At 48.0% G+C, this 17470-nt stretch overlaps 1 protein-coding gene across 1 annotated transcript in view; it reads right to left on the reverse strand.

The window, feature by feature from the left end:
* The window catches only part of CSMD2 (CUB and Sushi multiple domains 2), a 305852-nt gene that overhangs the window by 64471 nt on the left and 223911 nt on the right, over positions 1-17470 (reverse strand). Inside the window, exons 30-37 of the mRNA XM_055800542.1 lie at positions 15016-15210; positions 14020-14136; positions 11156-11269; positions 10919-11014; positions 8628-8831; positions 7904-8028; positions 3655-3751; positions 2561-2665 (exon numbers count right to left, since the gene is read on the reverse strand). Of these exons, the coding sequence (XP_055656517.1) occupies positions 2561-2665; positions 3655-3751; positions 7904-8028; positions 8628-8831; positions 10919-11014; positions 11156-11269; positions 14020-14136; positions 15016-15210 (1053 nt within the window). The remainder of the gene's footprint in view (positions 1-2560; positions 2666-3654; positions 3752-7903; positions 8029-8627; positions 8832-10918; positions 11015-11155; positions 11270-14019; positions 14137-15015; positions 15211-17470) is intronic.

Genomic DNA, 17470 nt, shown 5'->3' on the forward strand with positions numbered 1-17470 from the left:
TAAATTGTTCTTGCTCCATTTTGGCTTTTGAGCATGGAGAGATAGGAGCTCTGCTTGAGGAATCCAGTGAGAGGCAACAAAGTGGTGTTTTAGTTCGCCTCCCAAAACTTCCTTGCACCGAACAATGACAAAACCTGAGGCTCAGAGCCATGGCATTCTACTTGTACAAGCAAAGCAAAAAATGTAGTATTTACAGCTGCCCTGAAAATCGACACCAATTAATTTTCTCAGCAACCAAACAAGTCTGATAATCCCAAGCCTCATGAAAAACCTGCACGGGATTGTTGCAGAGGGGTAATAGGATCCTCAAAGAACTTAATGAAACAGAAATGGAGAAGAAACAGTCACAGCAAGAGAATTTCTAAATGAACATCCACTTCTCCAGCTCCCAGGGAGCAACTTGGCACATGCCTCCTCTCCCCAGTCTTGTTGGTTGCAATAATCTTGCTGGATCCATTAATATGCAAGGTTTCAACCTGCAAACCCACTAAAACCTGGAAAGCTTAGTACTAGCTGGCCCTCTAAAAGCACACCGTCTCTGCAGTCAAACAGCTATGCCATTTCTGTGGACGCTTTATGAAATGAAATGCACTTTCAAATCTTATTTGCTGCTTTGGAAAAAAATAATAAACAGAATATTGGTTGGCTTCAGAGACAAACACAAGATTTGTGATCAGAACCAATTACGAGACACGGTGTCCAGCAAGAAACAATTATGTTTGCATTGCCCCAAGGCAGACTGCGTGAAGAGAGGCAGCAGTCCCAGCACATCTCTCATCAGCTCCCCATCACCGCTACTGATGCAGGAACACAGCCAGACCATCACCATGTATTAACCAGTCTCCCGAGAGCTGCATAAAGACCAGACTGGCTCCTGGCCGTGTCGCACCCGCGTCTTTAGTACGCTGCAAATGCACTAGCCTGCTTGCTTTCCTGACTGCTAGCTAAACATTCGATTTAGATGCGCTGGATAGAGCTGAGAGCTGCCATTCTGCACCTGCTTGCTCGTACACTGTCTGTGCCGCTGCTGGACTGTGTGTGAATAATTCAGGCCCCCGGTACAGCACCGTCGGTGAGATAAGAGCCACCATCACTGCGACCCGCTGCAGCTTGGCTGTAGCACACCTTTCCTGAACGGACATCTGCTTCAATAGCAGGAATCAACACACAGACGTGGGGGAGAATGAATTTTTGGCATCCTTATCCAAACCTGGCAGCCCTTTCGCAAGAGACTCTCTTCCTTGCCTTGTCTTCCAGTTTTAGCCAGGTTTGCTCTCTTACTACTGAGAATTTTTATTGTTTTTAAATATTGTCTCAGTATATCATCATATATAATGATATTCTCAGGTCTGGATACCCAAGAACTGAATGCATGAGACCTGCTGGAAGCAACACGCTGCCATTCTCCTGAGGTGCTGGCACGATCTGTAATGGAGGAAGCCACCAAACTGTCCAACACACCAGAGAGGGAGAAAGCAGCAGGTGCCCACGCTTTGGGCAGTGCCTCCTTTGGAACATCATCTCCGAGCTTCCCATTCAGCTCATGCCAAGGCGCCTCCCTGAGTTGGAGCCTGCAAAAGGAGGGTGGCCACGCATTCGTATCCACCACATGGGAAGTAAGATGCTCTCCAGCGTCTGGGCACTGCATCTCTAAACACCAAGCAGAGGGCGATGCCATGCCAGCAGATGAGCTGAACGAGGATCTAGCTGTGTGCCCTGGCAGCAGAGGCAGCCGACGCTGCCCTGGGCTGCGCGGACAAGAGCACGGCCAGCAGACGGAGGGAGGTGACTAACCCCACTCTACTCAACACCTAAAATATTGTGCCCAGTTTTGTGCCCCACAGCATAAGAAAAGCGTTGATAAGGCAGACGGAGCTCAGCAGAGGAGCACCAGGAAGAGGCGGGGGGCTGCAGCAGCATCCTCTGATGAAAGGCTGCCCGGAGTGTTTCTGCAGTCTCCACCCTTGGAGTTTTTCCAAGCACAGACTGCATAAAGATGCGTAAAGTGAGTAATCTAGTTTTGTCTCGTACCCGACCCTGCTTTCAGCAGGAGGTTCAATGAGATGACCTCTGCGGTCCCTTCCAACCCAAATTATCCTATGGATCTCTCTCTAGCCCTGCACGCTGTTTCCAGCGATGACCGATACGGAATGCAAAGAGCAGGCAGTCCCTCCCAAACTCTGGCAAGCATCATTTTAGGCACTTCCCGAGCAAAGATGACAGCACTGCGTTGAACAGGCCAACTCTCCATGAATTTTTAACATTTTGGCCTCCACAGCTCCTCCTGCGCTACAACACAGAAACCAAACAGGTGCTGCAAAGTGCATCAGCAGCAAGACGAGGGGCACCCCATGACCCCATGTCACCTCTGCTGCATCTATTCTCCACTTCATGGTCACCCCCTCTCCGCAGCTTAAGAGCGGGGAACCACATAAGCATGATCCTCAAAGCTCACCGCCCCTTCCCCACTAAGCAGCTTCCACTCCTACAAGGCTACGGCTCTGTAACCATCTCCCCACTGCTCAGAGGAACTGCGAGATCAAGGCTGAGATGCTCTTACTTTTGTATTCCAGGTGAAAGCCGGCAGCAGAGACGCTGATATCCGAATAGAAATGCAGATAGAGCTGGTTTGAAGTGCTGTTCAGCAGCGCAGGCACTGTAGTTCCTGGGAAAACAAGAGGTGCACAAAGATACTGAAGAGGATTCTTTTTTCCTCCTCCGTGTCCTCGGAGACTAGCTACAGAAGAGGCTGAGAACAGAAAGTCCTTTAACTTAACAAGCTCTGTTGGTTTTGATCAGGTTCTAATGAGGCCAATTGAGAAATACCCAAGGCTTCTCCGCAATGGCCTTTTCAAAGTCTACTGGTGAATTTAATCATGTGAAGTTTTACCACTTACAGACCAGACAGACTAAAAGCGTCGAGAAGGGAACCAGGATGAGAAACAGCGTGGGTGGAGCTCAGGTCCCCCGCAAAGTCGGGATTCCTTCCCCTGCCTCCCCGCTTGGGAGCTGCTGCAGCACCAGGTCAAGGCAGTGCTATCCCAAAGGCAGAGCCGGGCGCGGAGTCGGCAGGTCTTTACGCACGACCCTTCTCCTCAGAAACCTCAGAGCGCTTTGAAGATATCTGGTCATTAGATAAGCAAGAACCGGGGCCATCGGCTTGCAAGTGGCTCTGCTAGTTGAAAGCTTTACAATGCTCTTGGGCTGCCGGCTGCTCCCTACTCTGCTAAAAGCCACTGGCCCCACTGTCAGGCACAAGAAAGGCTGTTTTGTAGCCCTTCATACATTTTGGTGCAACTCAGAGAGGTTAACCCGCCGAGCACCGTGCTCCGAGCTAACCCCACACAGCCCGGCACCGCTGCGCAACTCCCACCTCCAGGCTGTGGGGTCTTGTAAAAAAAAACCAACCCCAAACCTCACCCCTTGGTTTTGCCTTTAAGGCTCTCTATCAACATTTCATGCAGGAGGACAGCAGCCCCATTCCCAGTTCAGCAAAGCATGTGATTCCCTCTAACGACGCACTTAAATCTGTTCCACGTTTTTGAAGCACTTAAATATACGCTTAATTTTATGTACGTGCTGAAGTCCAGCCGATGTGAGCAGCAATGAAGCACGTGCCGGCGGGCTTCACCGAACACGATGCTGAACACGTACCGGAGAAACTGCCCAGCATGGTGGCGGTGTTATCTCCTCCGTCAAACACTTCCAGGGAATCCCAGTTCTGCTCAGTAACAAAACTGATCACCTGGATCTGGAGAGAAAAAAACAGAAGTAACAGTACAACTCCTGCATCAGGCTAATAAACCACAACAGCACCGATGAAAGGGCCGCTAATGAGGGCAGCAACACACCCTGGGGCCGTAAGTCAGCAGTGCTATTTATCTGTGCTGGCAAAACTTGGAGACCTATTGCCTCTGAGTACCACCACCTGGGTTACACAGCTGTGTCCCTGCAAACCCCACACTTCTGAGTCAGGGGTGCTGTCTTTTGCTGCTGCAAAGGGAGAGCTCCTGTATTTTCACAGCTAATTTACAGCAGCGGAGATTTGGAGCCTTTTTTTTTTTTTTTCTGTTTTGAGAAATCCCTGAAGACTTTTGCAACGCTTTCAAATGAAGGCAACCACTGGCAACCCAAGAACTGAACTAAAAACAAAGAAACCCGCATTAAACCACAAGGGTTTTTTTGATCTAATGAAGTTCTTGCCGCTGCCTTTTTTTTCTCAGCTTTTAGTCAAATCACTGAAGTCGCATTTTCAAATTTCCCACCTTTCTCTGCCATGCCCCATGAGGTTTGGAGGCTCAGGTCGGCCACTTGACTCTGTTTGTTAGAACATCAATGCAATCCTCAAATAAGTAACATCCTGAGATCTGATAAATCTGCATATACACTGAAAAGCAGCTCTTACACTCGAGCAAAGATCTACATGTAATTGCACAGATTTGTTTTCCTTGATTACCATTAAAATGGAGTCTGCTTTTATTCCTAAACGCTGGCAGTTCGAAGTATTCGGTGTCCCATTAAGGAAAATAAACTGTGCTGTAGATCAGGTGTGGTGAACTGCCTGAGCGAGTTGGACAGCAAACCCGAGAGAAAGCCAACAGCAGCAGAAAAAAACCCCAGCTTTAATCTGTAAGCTTGAGATGAAATTTTCAAACACTGGGTACCTCAAATTAAATTGCTAGGCCAACAACCTCAAAAAAGGACCCTTAGAGACAAATCAGGAGCACAAATGACTCGTAAGACTTGGCTCCAAATAAAAGGCTGCATTTCTTGGCAAGCAGCAGAAGCTGCAGTGGTTCGGCACCGCTGCCGGTAGGATTGGGGAGAACGCCAGAACTTTGGCCATTCCGGCAGGTGGACCCCCCTTTATCTCCAGCCTTCACACATCTGCTCACTGCGGAGCCTCCGCTCTTTGAGGGCTCTTTGGACAAAGATCTCCTGCTAAGCCTAATGCTTCTGATCTGCTGGGGTCCCGCGGAGTTCAGCGGAACGACTCCCTGAAGCACCGCGCTCGGCAGGACGCGTTCGCTGGACTGAGCACTGCCAAAGGATTTCAGCGCCCTGCACACCTTGACTGCACCCACCCACCCACACGTACCCATGCACCCACCCAACCCTCCCCCCCTTATTCCTGCAGTCTTCTTATCCTGGCTTTACTCACCCACTCCCAATACCCTGCTTGCCTTCGCCCTGCTAAACATAAACGATGCACAAAAAAATAAAAAATAATAATACTAAAAAAATAAAATCAACCCCCATTATTTGTGCCGGTTTAACCTTTTTCCTCCTTGATTTATTCTGAATAATAAAGCAGGCTATAAAGTTCCTGCAAAGTTTGGACCCCCCCCCGAAAAAAAAAAAAAAAGTGGTGTTCATCTAGCAGAAATTGCAGTGACCCCTGCAGAGCCATTACTGATTACACTGACCAAGTCGATACCCCTCAGCCTGCGTAATTACACCCCTATTGTCATTTGCATTACTGCAAGAGAACCTGGATTGAGAATGTGCATTTTGTTTGCTCTTAAATTTTCTAAATTATTTATTCTCTTCCCTCCACCCCAGCTTAACGGAATAAACATTTTTAAGGTCCTAATTCTAGTCTGACATGTGGATTCACAAGGGATCTGCATCTATTTACTGCCATGTATATAAATTAATTCACTCAGGAAGGTTTGCTACAGGAATGAATAATTCATAGCAGAAGTGCTAGCTCGTACACTGATTACATAAAAATCCTGCTAGTGACTCGCCGCTACCAAGAAAGCTTTAATTTCACCTCCTCCTCTGATTTACAGTTGTTTAACCTTTAATTGTTGTACAAAATGAGGGTAAACTGATGCTTAAATTAGTATCTAATAACACAGAACATCTCGTGCACAGAAGCGGGTGACCAGGGGAGCAGAGCCCATGTGAGCGGGGCAGGTAAACAGCCACCGCGGCCATCACCCTGCCTCTGGGCTGTGCAGGGCTTCATGGCCGCTCTTTTACTCCCCGAGGTCCAAGACCTTCCACGATGCCTTTTTTCCCCCTAGAAGACTTCCAGTGGACATCCCGGTGTCACAAGGTGATGCTGTCGCCAGCGGGCTGTGTCTAGGGGCAGAGCTGAGGGGCGGCCGGTCCAGCACGCCGATGGCATCGCATCCCCCACACCGGGAGCAGAGATGGCAGCACCGCTGCGGAGCCACACTGGCTCTCGCTGAGCACCAGAGGAAGGGGTCAGACTGAAAAATTTTTTCCTGCTGGAAAAATTCCCACTCTAGACCTAACAACTGCAGGGGCAGAGCTCAGCCAGGGGACACGCTTTTTCATTTGCCTGCCTTCTGTGTTACACCCCAAAATATTTATTTCCCTCGCAAGGGATCACATCCAGCAGGAAAGGGGCTCAAAAAACCACAGCCACCAAGCCTTTAAAACACTTTGCCTTATGTTTTCCAGTTTTACACGCCAGAGCGCTGCGTTGGCACAACCAAAAAAGTGGGAAACTTAGAAGAGACACGCTTCTAACAGCCCAATGCGATACGCGCTTTCCTCTAAGCATAACCGCCGGGCAAAAAGACCTCCAAGGGCTGAGAAGTGGCAGCGAGGGTTTGTATTCAGGACGTGGCAGCGCAGAATACAGGCATCTATTTATATCGCTTTAAAAATTAAGTGAATTATCACCTCCTGCTCCCAGGAGTCCCCAGCAACTCGCCAACTGCCTCAACTGTTCAGATGTTTGGCTGAGCAAAATGGATCTTTCTTGTCACCGGGGGATTTTGGGAGCAGCTAAAATTTCAGATGAACAGGGAAGTACTGACAGTGAGCTCTGCAGCTTTTGAAAACACTCTTTCAGACGGCTTTGAAACCAAAGAGGGGAGCAGAATTTGTCAGACTGGACACAGAGGGCTCAAAATATTTCCCCCGGCTTGTCCTGTTTTGCTGCGAAAGCCCCCAAGCGCTGCTCCCACCAGCCCTGTCCACCCAGGTTTTGGTGCTGGGTTCTGATGGTGGGTCCCAGAACCCCCATCTGGGAGAGCAGGACTGTAATCCAGCAAGGCAGAGATGATGTTTCAATAAAACCCTTGAGATAAACACGACTGCTGTGTGCCAACAGCCGGGAGCGCTGCGGAGAGGGAAGAACGCACCTACAAATCCATTAGCCAAGTACATGATGGAGAAATAAAAGCACTTCAGGAACAAAACCCTCGCAGAAAAAGTGGTAGAAAGAAAAAAGAAACCCTCTGATAATGAGGCCTGTGGAATGAATGGACCTGTTAAAGAATCCATCTCCTGTGCGTCAAGCAATGTCAGCGCAACACACGGCAAGATGCCTTCCGTGAGGACAAGGCACGTGTGTGCTGAATGGGAACTTTATCTAAGGTTTGGTCTCTGATGTTGGGCTTAATTCTCAACACCCTCTAGCTTGCAGGACGATTTCTGCAGAGAAATGATAAGGACCACAAAAAGACCTGAAGAGAGAGCTCATTTACCTGGAGACAATGAACAGCAAAGCTGTAATTGTATAATCATAGCGCCGCAACTCTGCTGGCATAACAAATCCACGCAGGCACTCCGAGCAAGCAACTCTTCCTCGGTGTCGCTTACATTGCTTTCAACATTGCATAATTAAGCAGTATAAAGATATATGCCCAAAATACTGCAATTATTTTGTTACACCAGAACAGCCACGTAGCTCCAGCTGATTTCCCACAGAGAGTGCCTCCAGGAGGCAAAAAATACATTGAAGTATTACCCACTTTTGGCAGTCACAGTGTAAACGAATGTCTGATTCTAGAGAATTACACGTTCAACCCATCTTTTTCCTGTGAGGAGCGGCAACTTCATAACACGTGGCCTCTAAGTGCACTGGGTACCGTGCCTTCTCCTCTCCATCCCGTGCTGCAGCCAGCCAGGAGCCCCGTACCTGTATCCCTGCTCCTTCGGGAACCGTTATCTTCCACACGCAGTTGAGGCTATTCAGGTACGTCTCAGGGAAGCCAGGGGACAGGATGGTTCCTTTGCGTTCAGTCAAATTTCCACCGCATGGCACTGAAACAAGCAAAGTAGCTGTTGGAAAGCGGAAAGACTTGGCTTTATACAAAAAAATATTCTCTTTCAAGCATCTATCCACAGACACAAAAGCAGGCAGAGTTGGCTCACGGTTTGAGGATTAGATCTGTATGAATAAACCTCTTTTCAGTGACTCTCATACAACTTCTGACGCAAGGAGTGTACAGTCCTTGGGTGTGGGGAAAGTTGGCTACAACAGCCCACCAGGATGGTGCTTTAGGAACTGCTCTCCTCCAAAGGAGCTGAAAGCAGCTTTCAGACAGATGTAATTAATTCTAGATGCTGTCCTGGATCTCACGAGTCAATACTCATTCAAAAAGTTCACAAAGGATCAGAAGGTCCCTTCCCTGACATGTGGGGTTAACTGCCCTTCTTCACAGGCAAGCCTGGCTTTTGTATGTAAGAGGTAAGAAATGATTTTGTTGTTGTTTCACTGGTGTTTTAGGGTTTTGTTGGGTTTTTTTTTTTTTAGCTTTTGTGTTTGGTGGGGTTTTTTTACTCATTCCAAATAGCGTCTTTAATTTTTCTAGCACAAACTGCTGAATTGTTTTGCCTTTTTTTCCTCCGTAGTTACCTACCGACACAGGTGGGTACCGAAACGTTCCACTGAGCCAGCGCCCCGGGCATGGTGAGGCACTCGATGCTGCGGGAGCCCTGGAGCGCGTAGCCAGCGCTGCACTCGAACCGCACCACTGCTCCCACCGCAAAATCGCTGCCCAGCCGCCGGCCATAGCGGGGCTCTGGCACTGAGCTGCACTGGGTGGCACTGGTCCGAGGAACCGCTGGCATGGCAGGCAGCAGGAACCAGCAGGCCAGTGAGTGGTTGCAAAGCAAAAAGAGAAAATAATAAAAAAAAAACGGTTAGAGGACATATTTTGGAAATATTAAGTGCCAAATTAAAGATCCGTTGAAACCAAAACAAAGGAATTGATTATACCTAAACCCCAAAGACAGGCTGAACCCAAACATGATGATCGAGAAGAAAAAGAAATAACATTTCACTCAAACTTCTGACAATTCAAGTGCTAATTGAAATAAAAGCAGCTAGGTCACTACAGAACCACGCGTGCTTCCTAAGAGGAGACTGTTTGCCTTCCGAAAAATGACCATTGCACCAGAAAGGTCACTTCTAAACAGGGAAACCAAGGCATTCAGCAGTGACTTCCCAAAACCTGTTTGCCATATACTGCTACAGCCTCAGCGGAAAACCCTTTAGGTTTCTTGGCTTACTTGGCCTCATTACTATAAAGGACAGGAAATTTAATCAGTCTTCTTCATGATGAGAAAGGTTAAAAAAAGAAAAGGGGAATTTAAGTTGCGTTGCTGCATCGCCAGCTGTTGAAATTGCCTGCATTCCTGCTCCATACTGGGAACAAGAAGCTCCCAGTCGAAGGGAACAGAGAGGCTGACAGGGAAGCAAGGGGGAAAACGAGTCAAAGAAATCTTGTTGCTGAGGAAGAAATCAATTCATCTCTCTGAGTTGCTTTACAATTCATCAGTGTTTAATGCCTGAGTTGCTGGGAGTGGAAAAACACGGAGATGATGAGCACATTAGCTGTATTGTTTGATTTTGATTTCATTCAGCGAGGTGAATGTCAAACCCACTGCCAAAGGCATCACGCGAGGTGATTGGCAAGAGGCTGAAGTGTGCCAGTGGTCAGGGGAGGGGGACGTGGAGGCAGAGAGGAGCCACTTATGACAATGCGTTACTTCGGGCAAATCCAAGATAGCCAATATGGCTCTGCAGCCCTGCTCGGTGGCTGGTGACTGACGAGCGGGTGCTCAGCCTCGACCAAACCGTGGGGAGAACTGTGCCCCTGTGCTCGCCAGGCTGCTCCCATCACGCTGCCCACTCCCCCGCCGTGGGGCGACTCGCCGCACACGCGCCTCGCTGCATGGGGGAGGCTCGGGGAGGGGGAGATCATATGTGTAAAAATGAGAGTAAACGTCATTAGAGCCTGGCCAGGCAGATCAAAACCAGGGCTGGCTCTTTCAGTTACTCTTGCCTTCCGTGCAGTAATCACTGACGAGCGTGCAGCTGATAATTAGCATGCGGTAGTGAGGAGGTGATCTTCACCGATTTCATCAAAACCTTTGCTTTGCTGAAATTTTTGAAGATTACTATCAGAACTACAATAATTGGACAGAAATTCAAGAGAGCCGATCTCTGGGTCCTATAAAACCTAAAGCACGCTTCGCTTTGCCCCCGGAGCAGGCAGAGGTTGCCCGTGCTGCTGCCACCGCCTCACGGCAATGCACATGCCAGAGCCTGGCTGAGCCACGGGTAACTACACAGAGCACGTGGGTGAGCGAGTCCTTCTGTTTTCCCACTACTCTGCGCATCACTTTCTGTTTACTACTTTAAAATCTCCGAGTGGGACTTGCCTGATGCAATACAAGCTGTTACCGAAAGGATCAAGGGGTGAAAGTTTGACAGCAGGAGACCTGAGCCTGTGACATGCAGGGAGGAAGGATTTTGCCGAGCTGCCAGACAAGCGTTCAGCTGCTTACACTGAGAAATGTGCGAAAACACCAGTGGGAGAAATTGCTTGGGTAGAAAACTTCAGAACTCGCTGTGTACTCAGGGCATGATTCAATGAGATACTTCTGATACTAATCCTAGGACGTGCGAGGGTTGAGGCCAAGTGAAAACGGAAGGTCTGAATATGAAGTACCTACAGGAGCCCTGCAAGTTCACCACTGCCAAAATAGAATCTTAAATCTTCCGTGGTATTTCCTGTTAGGACAGAAAGTGTGCAAGGACCCACAGGTGCCAAAAGCAGGTCAGGACACATCAGGACATCACCGAGGTTCTGACCGTTCTCTGGGGACCAACCTGAGGACATCCGCAGAACACGCCTGTACTCACCTTGGTAGACAAAATGAAAACCTTTGGCTGTAGACTGACCCTTGGAAGTAAATTTGATAAGAATCTGGTTGGTGGTAGCTAATGGCAATGATTCACCTAGATGAGGAGAAAGAGAGAAACCAGGAGATGGAGAGTATGGCATTAGCGACACAGGCGGGCGGCGCAGGGCAAGGTGCTAAACACCAGGCTGCATTTTTAGTTTGCTTTGCCCAGCAGCCACAGGGACACCTTCCCTACCTGTATGAGAGCCTGAGAGGGAGCTGAGAAGCCGGGACTGCTGGTTGGGGCCATCGTGGACTTCGATGACATCGTTGAGCACGGTCTGGAAGAAGGCGAACTGCCCGAAGACCACTGCGGGGAGAGGGAGCGCAGGTCAGGGCGGGCGGTGGGATGCCCTGCGCTGCCACCCCTAAGCAGCCAGGGCCGGTGAAAAAGGCCTAAAAACCTAAAGATCCACCTGAGAAAAGTCTCAGGTAAAAGTTCTGTCCTGCCTTACAAGATCGCTTGACTTGGTTCCTGAGGAACCACAGCGTGTAGTGCCGAATCACCCTGTTCTTGCTCACTGCACCCAGGCCTCAGCCACTGTTGGAAATCGCTGTACCAGGTACTAGAAATTATAAATTAGGTAGAGTTAGACACATCAATAGAAAAAAATGGTAGCAAGCCAAGATTCATGTACAAGATCCTGGCAGGGTCACTGATGAAAGAAAGCTGCAAAGTGCAGCGCTCTGAGGAAGACCACCTGAGCGAGGCCGAAGGCCGGAACGACCCTCTCAAAATGGATGCCAAGAGAATACTCCGCCTAAACTCACCCAGGCCCCGCCTAGACTCTGCCCATCATTAATATGCAATGAGATGTTGCAATTACATGAATAGCGTATGAAAAGATGTTGCCATCATGTATGTCAAATGTATAAATTAGCCTGTTTCACACCTGTGCTTCGGGGCAAGTTTCTGTGGTGTGAACCACCTCCTCCCCTGCGCAGAAAATAAATACCTTGCTGCTAAAAGTACACAAAAAAAATCTTCATTCCGAGGTTTTTCGGCATCACCAGGAGTGCCCAGGCACTTGGGCTGCTTTTATTTCAGGAGTTTGGCAAAGCTATAAAGGGCCTGACTGACAGGCCTGGAAGATGGGAGCCCTTTATTTATCCGCAAAGTAGACATAACAGAAGCAGCAACCAGCCTCCCCCGTGTTCCCTTGCCAGTGCGCCTTAACACTGATTCATAGGCCAAACGGGATTCTTCTATGAATCATCCCATTCGCCTGCCTACATAACACAAGGTATATAATTTCACCAACGGATAATTATTATTTATTATTTGTACCAAACCCCTGGCAGGAAGCAGGCTCCCATCGGGTTATGCATCGTACAAAACCTGAATAAAAGAATCCCCGTCCTGAAGAATTTGGTTTCTAGATGGAACCTCTCTGGTCAGGGAGGATGACTGCTAAGGAGAGAGGACACTCGCCATTTTATTAACAGAGACTGCTAACGAGGGAGCCGCGCAGTGCCCTGGGTCTTACTGCAGACATTGTAAATGCACCCAGGAGTAGGCAGAGCTTATGAAAGGGAGAAAATAATAATGAGATGAGCAGAGCATTTTTTTTCAGCTTGAGCCAAGAGACTTCGGTTATTTATCTTTATTTTTCAGAATACAATACGGTTTTTTTCTCCCAAATCTGCACTTAGAAGATTTTTTTCCCTCCACTTTGTCTCTTCTCCTAGCTTTGCATTTTCCAGTTCTAAGTGCCCAATTGCAGACTCACAAGCTGAGAGGTCCCTTGCTGTGAAATTCATCATCCACCAAGCTACGACATTTCTTTCCTGCACATTCAGGTTTCCACACAGCTTTGATGTTAGGAACACTGGAAAAGTGACGACAGCACACCCTGATGCCTGCTTACGCAGAATCCGAGAAGCAAAGGAGATGGGAAATGCATAACATTCACTACTACGGGTTTCCCTGCTTGTTTTTAATGAAGCTATTGAAAGGTAGCAGGTGGAGAAGAGAAACTAATTTAGCCATCATCCTACCGCAGGCAAAAGTCAGGCTTGCACATCAAGCCCGCCTAGCCCTCTAGTTATTGTGTTTCTTAAGACAATATCAAGATCAGCTCTAGAAAAAGAGGTTAAGAGGCAGTATTTCATCAGTTAGATCCAGGAGCTCAGATGGACCTGAGATGCGCACAGGCAAAAGGGCGATTTCAGTGAAAGGAGCTTATAACTGATGTCTGAACACGGGATCCTCGTTTCACACCTTGCTATCTTAGCAAAGGAAATCACAAACAACTGAAAAGACCACAGGGACTGGCTGGATCGATACGATGCACGGAGAAACAGAATCAAATAACAGAATTTAGACACCTTCACCTGCCAGAGCTGTCAGTGCCACTGCTCTTTAAGAACTTTAAATTCCCTTCAAACAAGAAAATATGTTAACCAATACTAATATCCAGCTAGCTGCCTCAGAGGTTTCTTCAACATTGATCACTCCCGTATTCCAGCTCTGACCAAAATTAAGCAGCATCAGAGTCTATAAAAGAATGACAGCCCATTTAATTGGATCTGGTTTAAAATTTAGTTTACGTGTTATTTAAAAATAAAAATTAGTCATAAGTACTATAGCTGCACATCCACAAACCCATACACCGATGTGCTTTTCTGCACAGATTATTTAGCGGCAGAGTTAGCATGTGTTTATGGTAAATACGTTTTGTACTCTTGCAGGTCCTCTGAGTCTGCTGCTAGCATTAATCACCATGAATTACTTTTTGCTGATTTCTCAACTCTGCATGACTGCATATAGTGCAGGAACTGGAAGAGGAATCACAAGATGGTGGGTTTTGTTAGGTTGGGGGTTTTTTTGCCCTCTAATTTTTGATAGATTTTGAAATTCACAAAATTCCCATCACCCTTACCGACTACCACAAAGTATAAATAGCATCCCACAGCACCACTTACTATTTCCCAGTCTCTCTTATCTCCATTTATATAAGCACTTATTCTATGGCTTTGTTCAAACAACAACAAACAAACCAAACGAGAGAGTTGCACAGACAGCAGGACAGATTTCCAAACACCCCCCACAACCCATACCGTAGTCCTTCGGCACAACGATGAAGTACAGGCAGACTTGTCCGCTGGTGTAGTTCTGGGGATAATTTGGAGAGAGGACGACGCCGTCCGAGCCTGTGTACTGCCCACCACAGGGTGCTGTGAGAGAAATGAAGGAGAGCTCGCCGAGCGCGCCCCCGCCGCAGCCTGCCCGGGACCCCTGCCCACTTCAGGCAGCGCAGCCCTCGCTGCAAGTTCTTGTTAAGAAAAATCAGACTTATCCTAACCCGAGCTCATGCCTACTTCACATTTCATTATGGAGACCGTGGTAAGGCTCAGGGATGCCGTGCGTGGGGTGTAGGCTAACGCGTGATTTGCACAGCTCTCCACCCGACTCAGCGCTCAGGACCGGTCGGAATGAGCTCCACTCCCTTCGCCCTTTCTCCGTGGCAGAAGCCCGGCTCCAGCGGGAATGCCGTCCTCCCCGCCAGCGCCTGGCCAAGCCAGGGATGTCATTCTCCCCGTCACCACGGACTGACAGCTATCTCTTGACTCACTTCTCAGACGAAGAAGGTCTGACCGCAAACCCACCGTTTAAACCATGTTCTCGTTAAGCCAGAAAACAAACCAAACTACAGAACCCCTATGAAAAAAAAAATAATAATCTTTTATTTTCTCAGTAACTCTGGCCCTGCTCAGGAAACCAGAGGTTTCAGGACTCTGATTAGCAGGGATGAAGTTAAGCAAATGTTGCAGTGGCTCCCTAAATCCTGCCCTGCACTAGGGACACGGGATTTGTCACACACATCACCTTTTGGGCCCAGTTTTCTGTCTCTCTCAAAAGAAACCTCATAAAAGTCAGGTCTTCCCGACCTCTGGCTGTTAAAAAAATGGATTAATAATGAAACACTATGAAAAATCCCCTCTGCAAGCAGCTCTATGCAAAAGTGATGTTAAGCTTTTCATTAGGATAAGGTGCTGAAGTATCTGGCAATAGGCAGATCGCTCTCTACTCCCCTTTTCCCCCCCGAGCCTCACCTGTACAGGTAGGTCGAGGTTTGTTCCACGTGGGTTTTCCATCCCCTCCCATTATGCACGTCAGCGTGGAGCCCCCTTCAATGTCATACCCCCCGTCGCAGTAGTAGGTGATCGTAGATCCCAGCTTCAGATCCGTGCCCACTCGTGTGCCATTCTTAATGGAACCAGGGTCGAAGCACGACTCCCGGGGATTTTCTGCAAGACAGAATTGCCAAGATCTTTACAGGTTCGATACAGCTAACTCTAAAATTTTGGTGAACGGCATGGTTTTGGCTTTTCTCAGCTGGCAACCTCACTCAAGCGTATCATGAAGACTGGTACCATGCGCAGAGTTTAGGTTTCAAACATTCGCTCCTGCTGTTGAAGCTGGGGAATTGTACAGGTCAGATTCTGGTCCAGAGCCTTCTCTGATGCTCAGCTCCAGTACAAGCATGCTGGAAGAAGGAAGGCTTTGGTTCACACACATTCCTGCCAGTACCCAAAATCCAATGCACGAGGCAAAGCTTTGATTTAACTATCTGCACTGGCTCTCCCTTCTTGCACAGGGGACAGGCTGCAAGGAACTTTGCAAACCAGGGCATATAAACACAGACCGAACATGCAAAGTATTTCAGATACGCTACATCTGTTCGCGTTAGCTCCTTGGCACCTATCATTCCTGTATCTAAGAGCTGTCTGCTCTCACCATGGAAATACATAGTGCCATGTGCTAGCTGGTTGATTCTCCAGATGTGCAGCATGGCTGCAATTATGGCAAAATGATTACAAGTAGTTAGACAAAATGAAGACATTTTTCTCTCTGTTCACTATGCCCTGCAGAGTTAAAAACCCCATTTACATATGAAAATTCCAGTAAAGACTACAGAGCTGTCAGGACTTGGATATTTTTTTCCTTCTTCTTCTGAAGGGCTTTTTTCTTCTTTTGCGTTTTTTTTTTTTTTTTCTTCTCCTGCATGAAATATAATTAGAGGCTTTGATTAATCCTGCTCTTTTGTCATTTGGAAATTGCTCATTAAAGATGAGGGCTTTTCTGAGAGCAGTGGGTCTGTGAACAATTATGATGTGTTTAAGCATTAAATCACAGGCTTTCAGTATTTGGGGAAGGGGTGGAGGCAGAAATAGAAAACAGTAAAGCCCCCAGATCTTGCTTTTGTTTCTTTGTTTGCAGTGAAAAACAGGATTAGCTCTACGGTTTCCTTCGCACAACAGCTGTACCACTAGCTAATGATCCAGGTAAACAGGGCACAAAAGGATGGGAAATGATCCCACCAGGAACAGCTACCCTGAACCACAGAAGTGAGGCCACCGTTTTTCCCTAGAACACCAGTTCCCTGTTTTGGGAGCCACAGGCTGGTCACCCCTCAGTGCTCCCCACAGACCATCACACACTTGTATCACCAAACTTTAAATCACGAAGCCCTGGGTTCTCTGCTGTGTCTGTGGTGCCTTGCTGCACGAGCTCTCTGGACAAGCCACTTGTCCTTCGAACAGCTCCATTTCCCAGCCAAGTAACAGGATGCTCCAGTTTATCTGGTCCTGGGAAGACACACACGTGTGCCTTGATGTGTGATTGCCGCAGCGCTCAAAAGAGAGCTCCGATACGCAGATGGAGAAGATTGGGTTTCTAAGACTAGAATTCCAGCAAACATTTTTACTCCGTTATTTCCTCCGTGTGATCTGATGGTAGGTCCTGCTGAGATACCTGCTCGACACAAAAGAGAAAGCTTGACTATGCCGAGTAAGAGATCAGGACCAAAAAGCTTGTTCCAACCACAGCACTGGAAAGCAAAGCCCTTGGCGCTCCGGCCAGCTCGGATGAACACATCCCCTCCTCATTTACCCTTATGAGACACCAGCCGTCTCTTTAGCATTACACCAGACGATGGAATAGCCCTGGGCAGACCAGTCACCGCAGCCCACAGAGGCAACAAACTGCTCCCGGGCATCGGTCAGCCCCTGCATCGAAGACGAGCGGTGCAGTGGCACAGCCCAGAGTCCATGGTAGCACAAAAGCCATCTGCAAGTATAAATGCTTCATCTACCTTTCCAAAATATTTTTTTTTTTCACTCCACAAGCCTTTATTTCTTTGAATTGCTAATATTCACTTCTAGACCCCTTCATACAAAAGCCGCATCCACCAGCTTCCTTCTGACCACTTTATGCCTCTCTTGTTATTTTGAACAGTCTCACTGCCTTTCATCTAACAAGTTGATGTGGCTTCAACCTGTCAATCACCCTCCTACCCAGCTGTCAGATCCCTCAGCCATGTGCTTGATCTCAGCCTCTGCTCCCACTTTGAAAAATCTTGACATTCGTTGCTCAAGTCACTCCGCCGACTGCTGAAAAAAGGGTGGTGGCGGACTGCTGAGCAACAGCCCCGCTGCTTTGGTTGTGTCTTCCTCGTTCTTGACTGTTTCTGTTCCCTTGAGGGGCTGTGCCTTCAGGGACACCGCT

Source organism: Falco peregrinus, chromosome 3, assembly GCF_023634155.1.
Source record: "Falco peregrinus isolate bFalPer1 chromosome 3, bFalPer1.pri, whole genome shotgun sequence".
Lineage (NCBI taxonomy): Eukaryota > Metazoa > Chordata > Aves > Falconiformes > Falconidae > Falco > Falco peregrinus.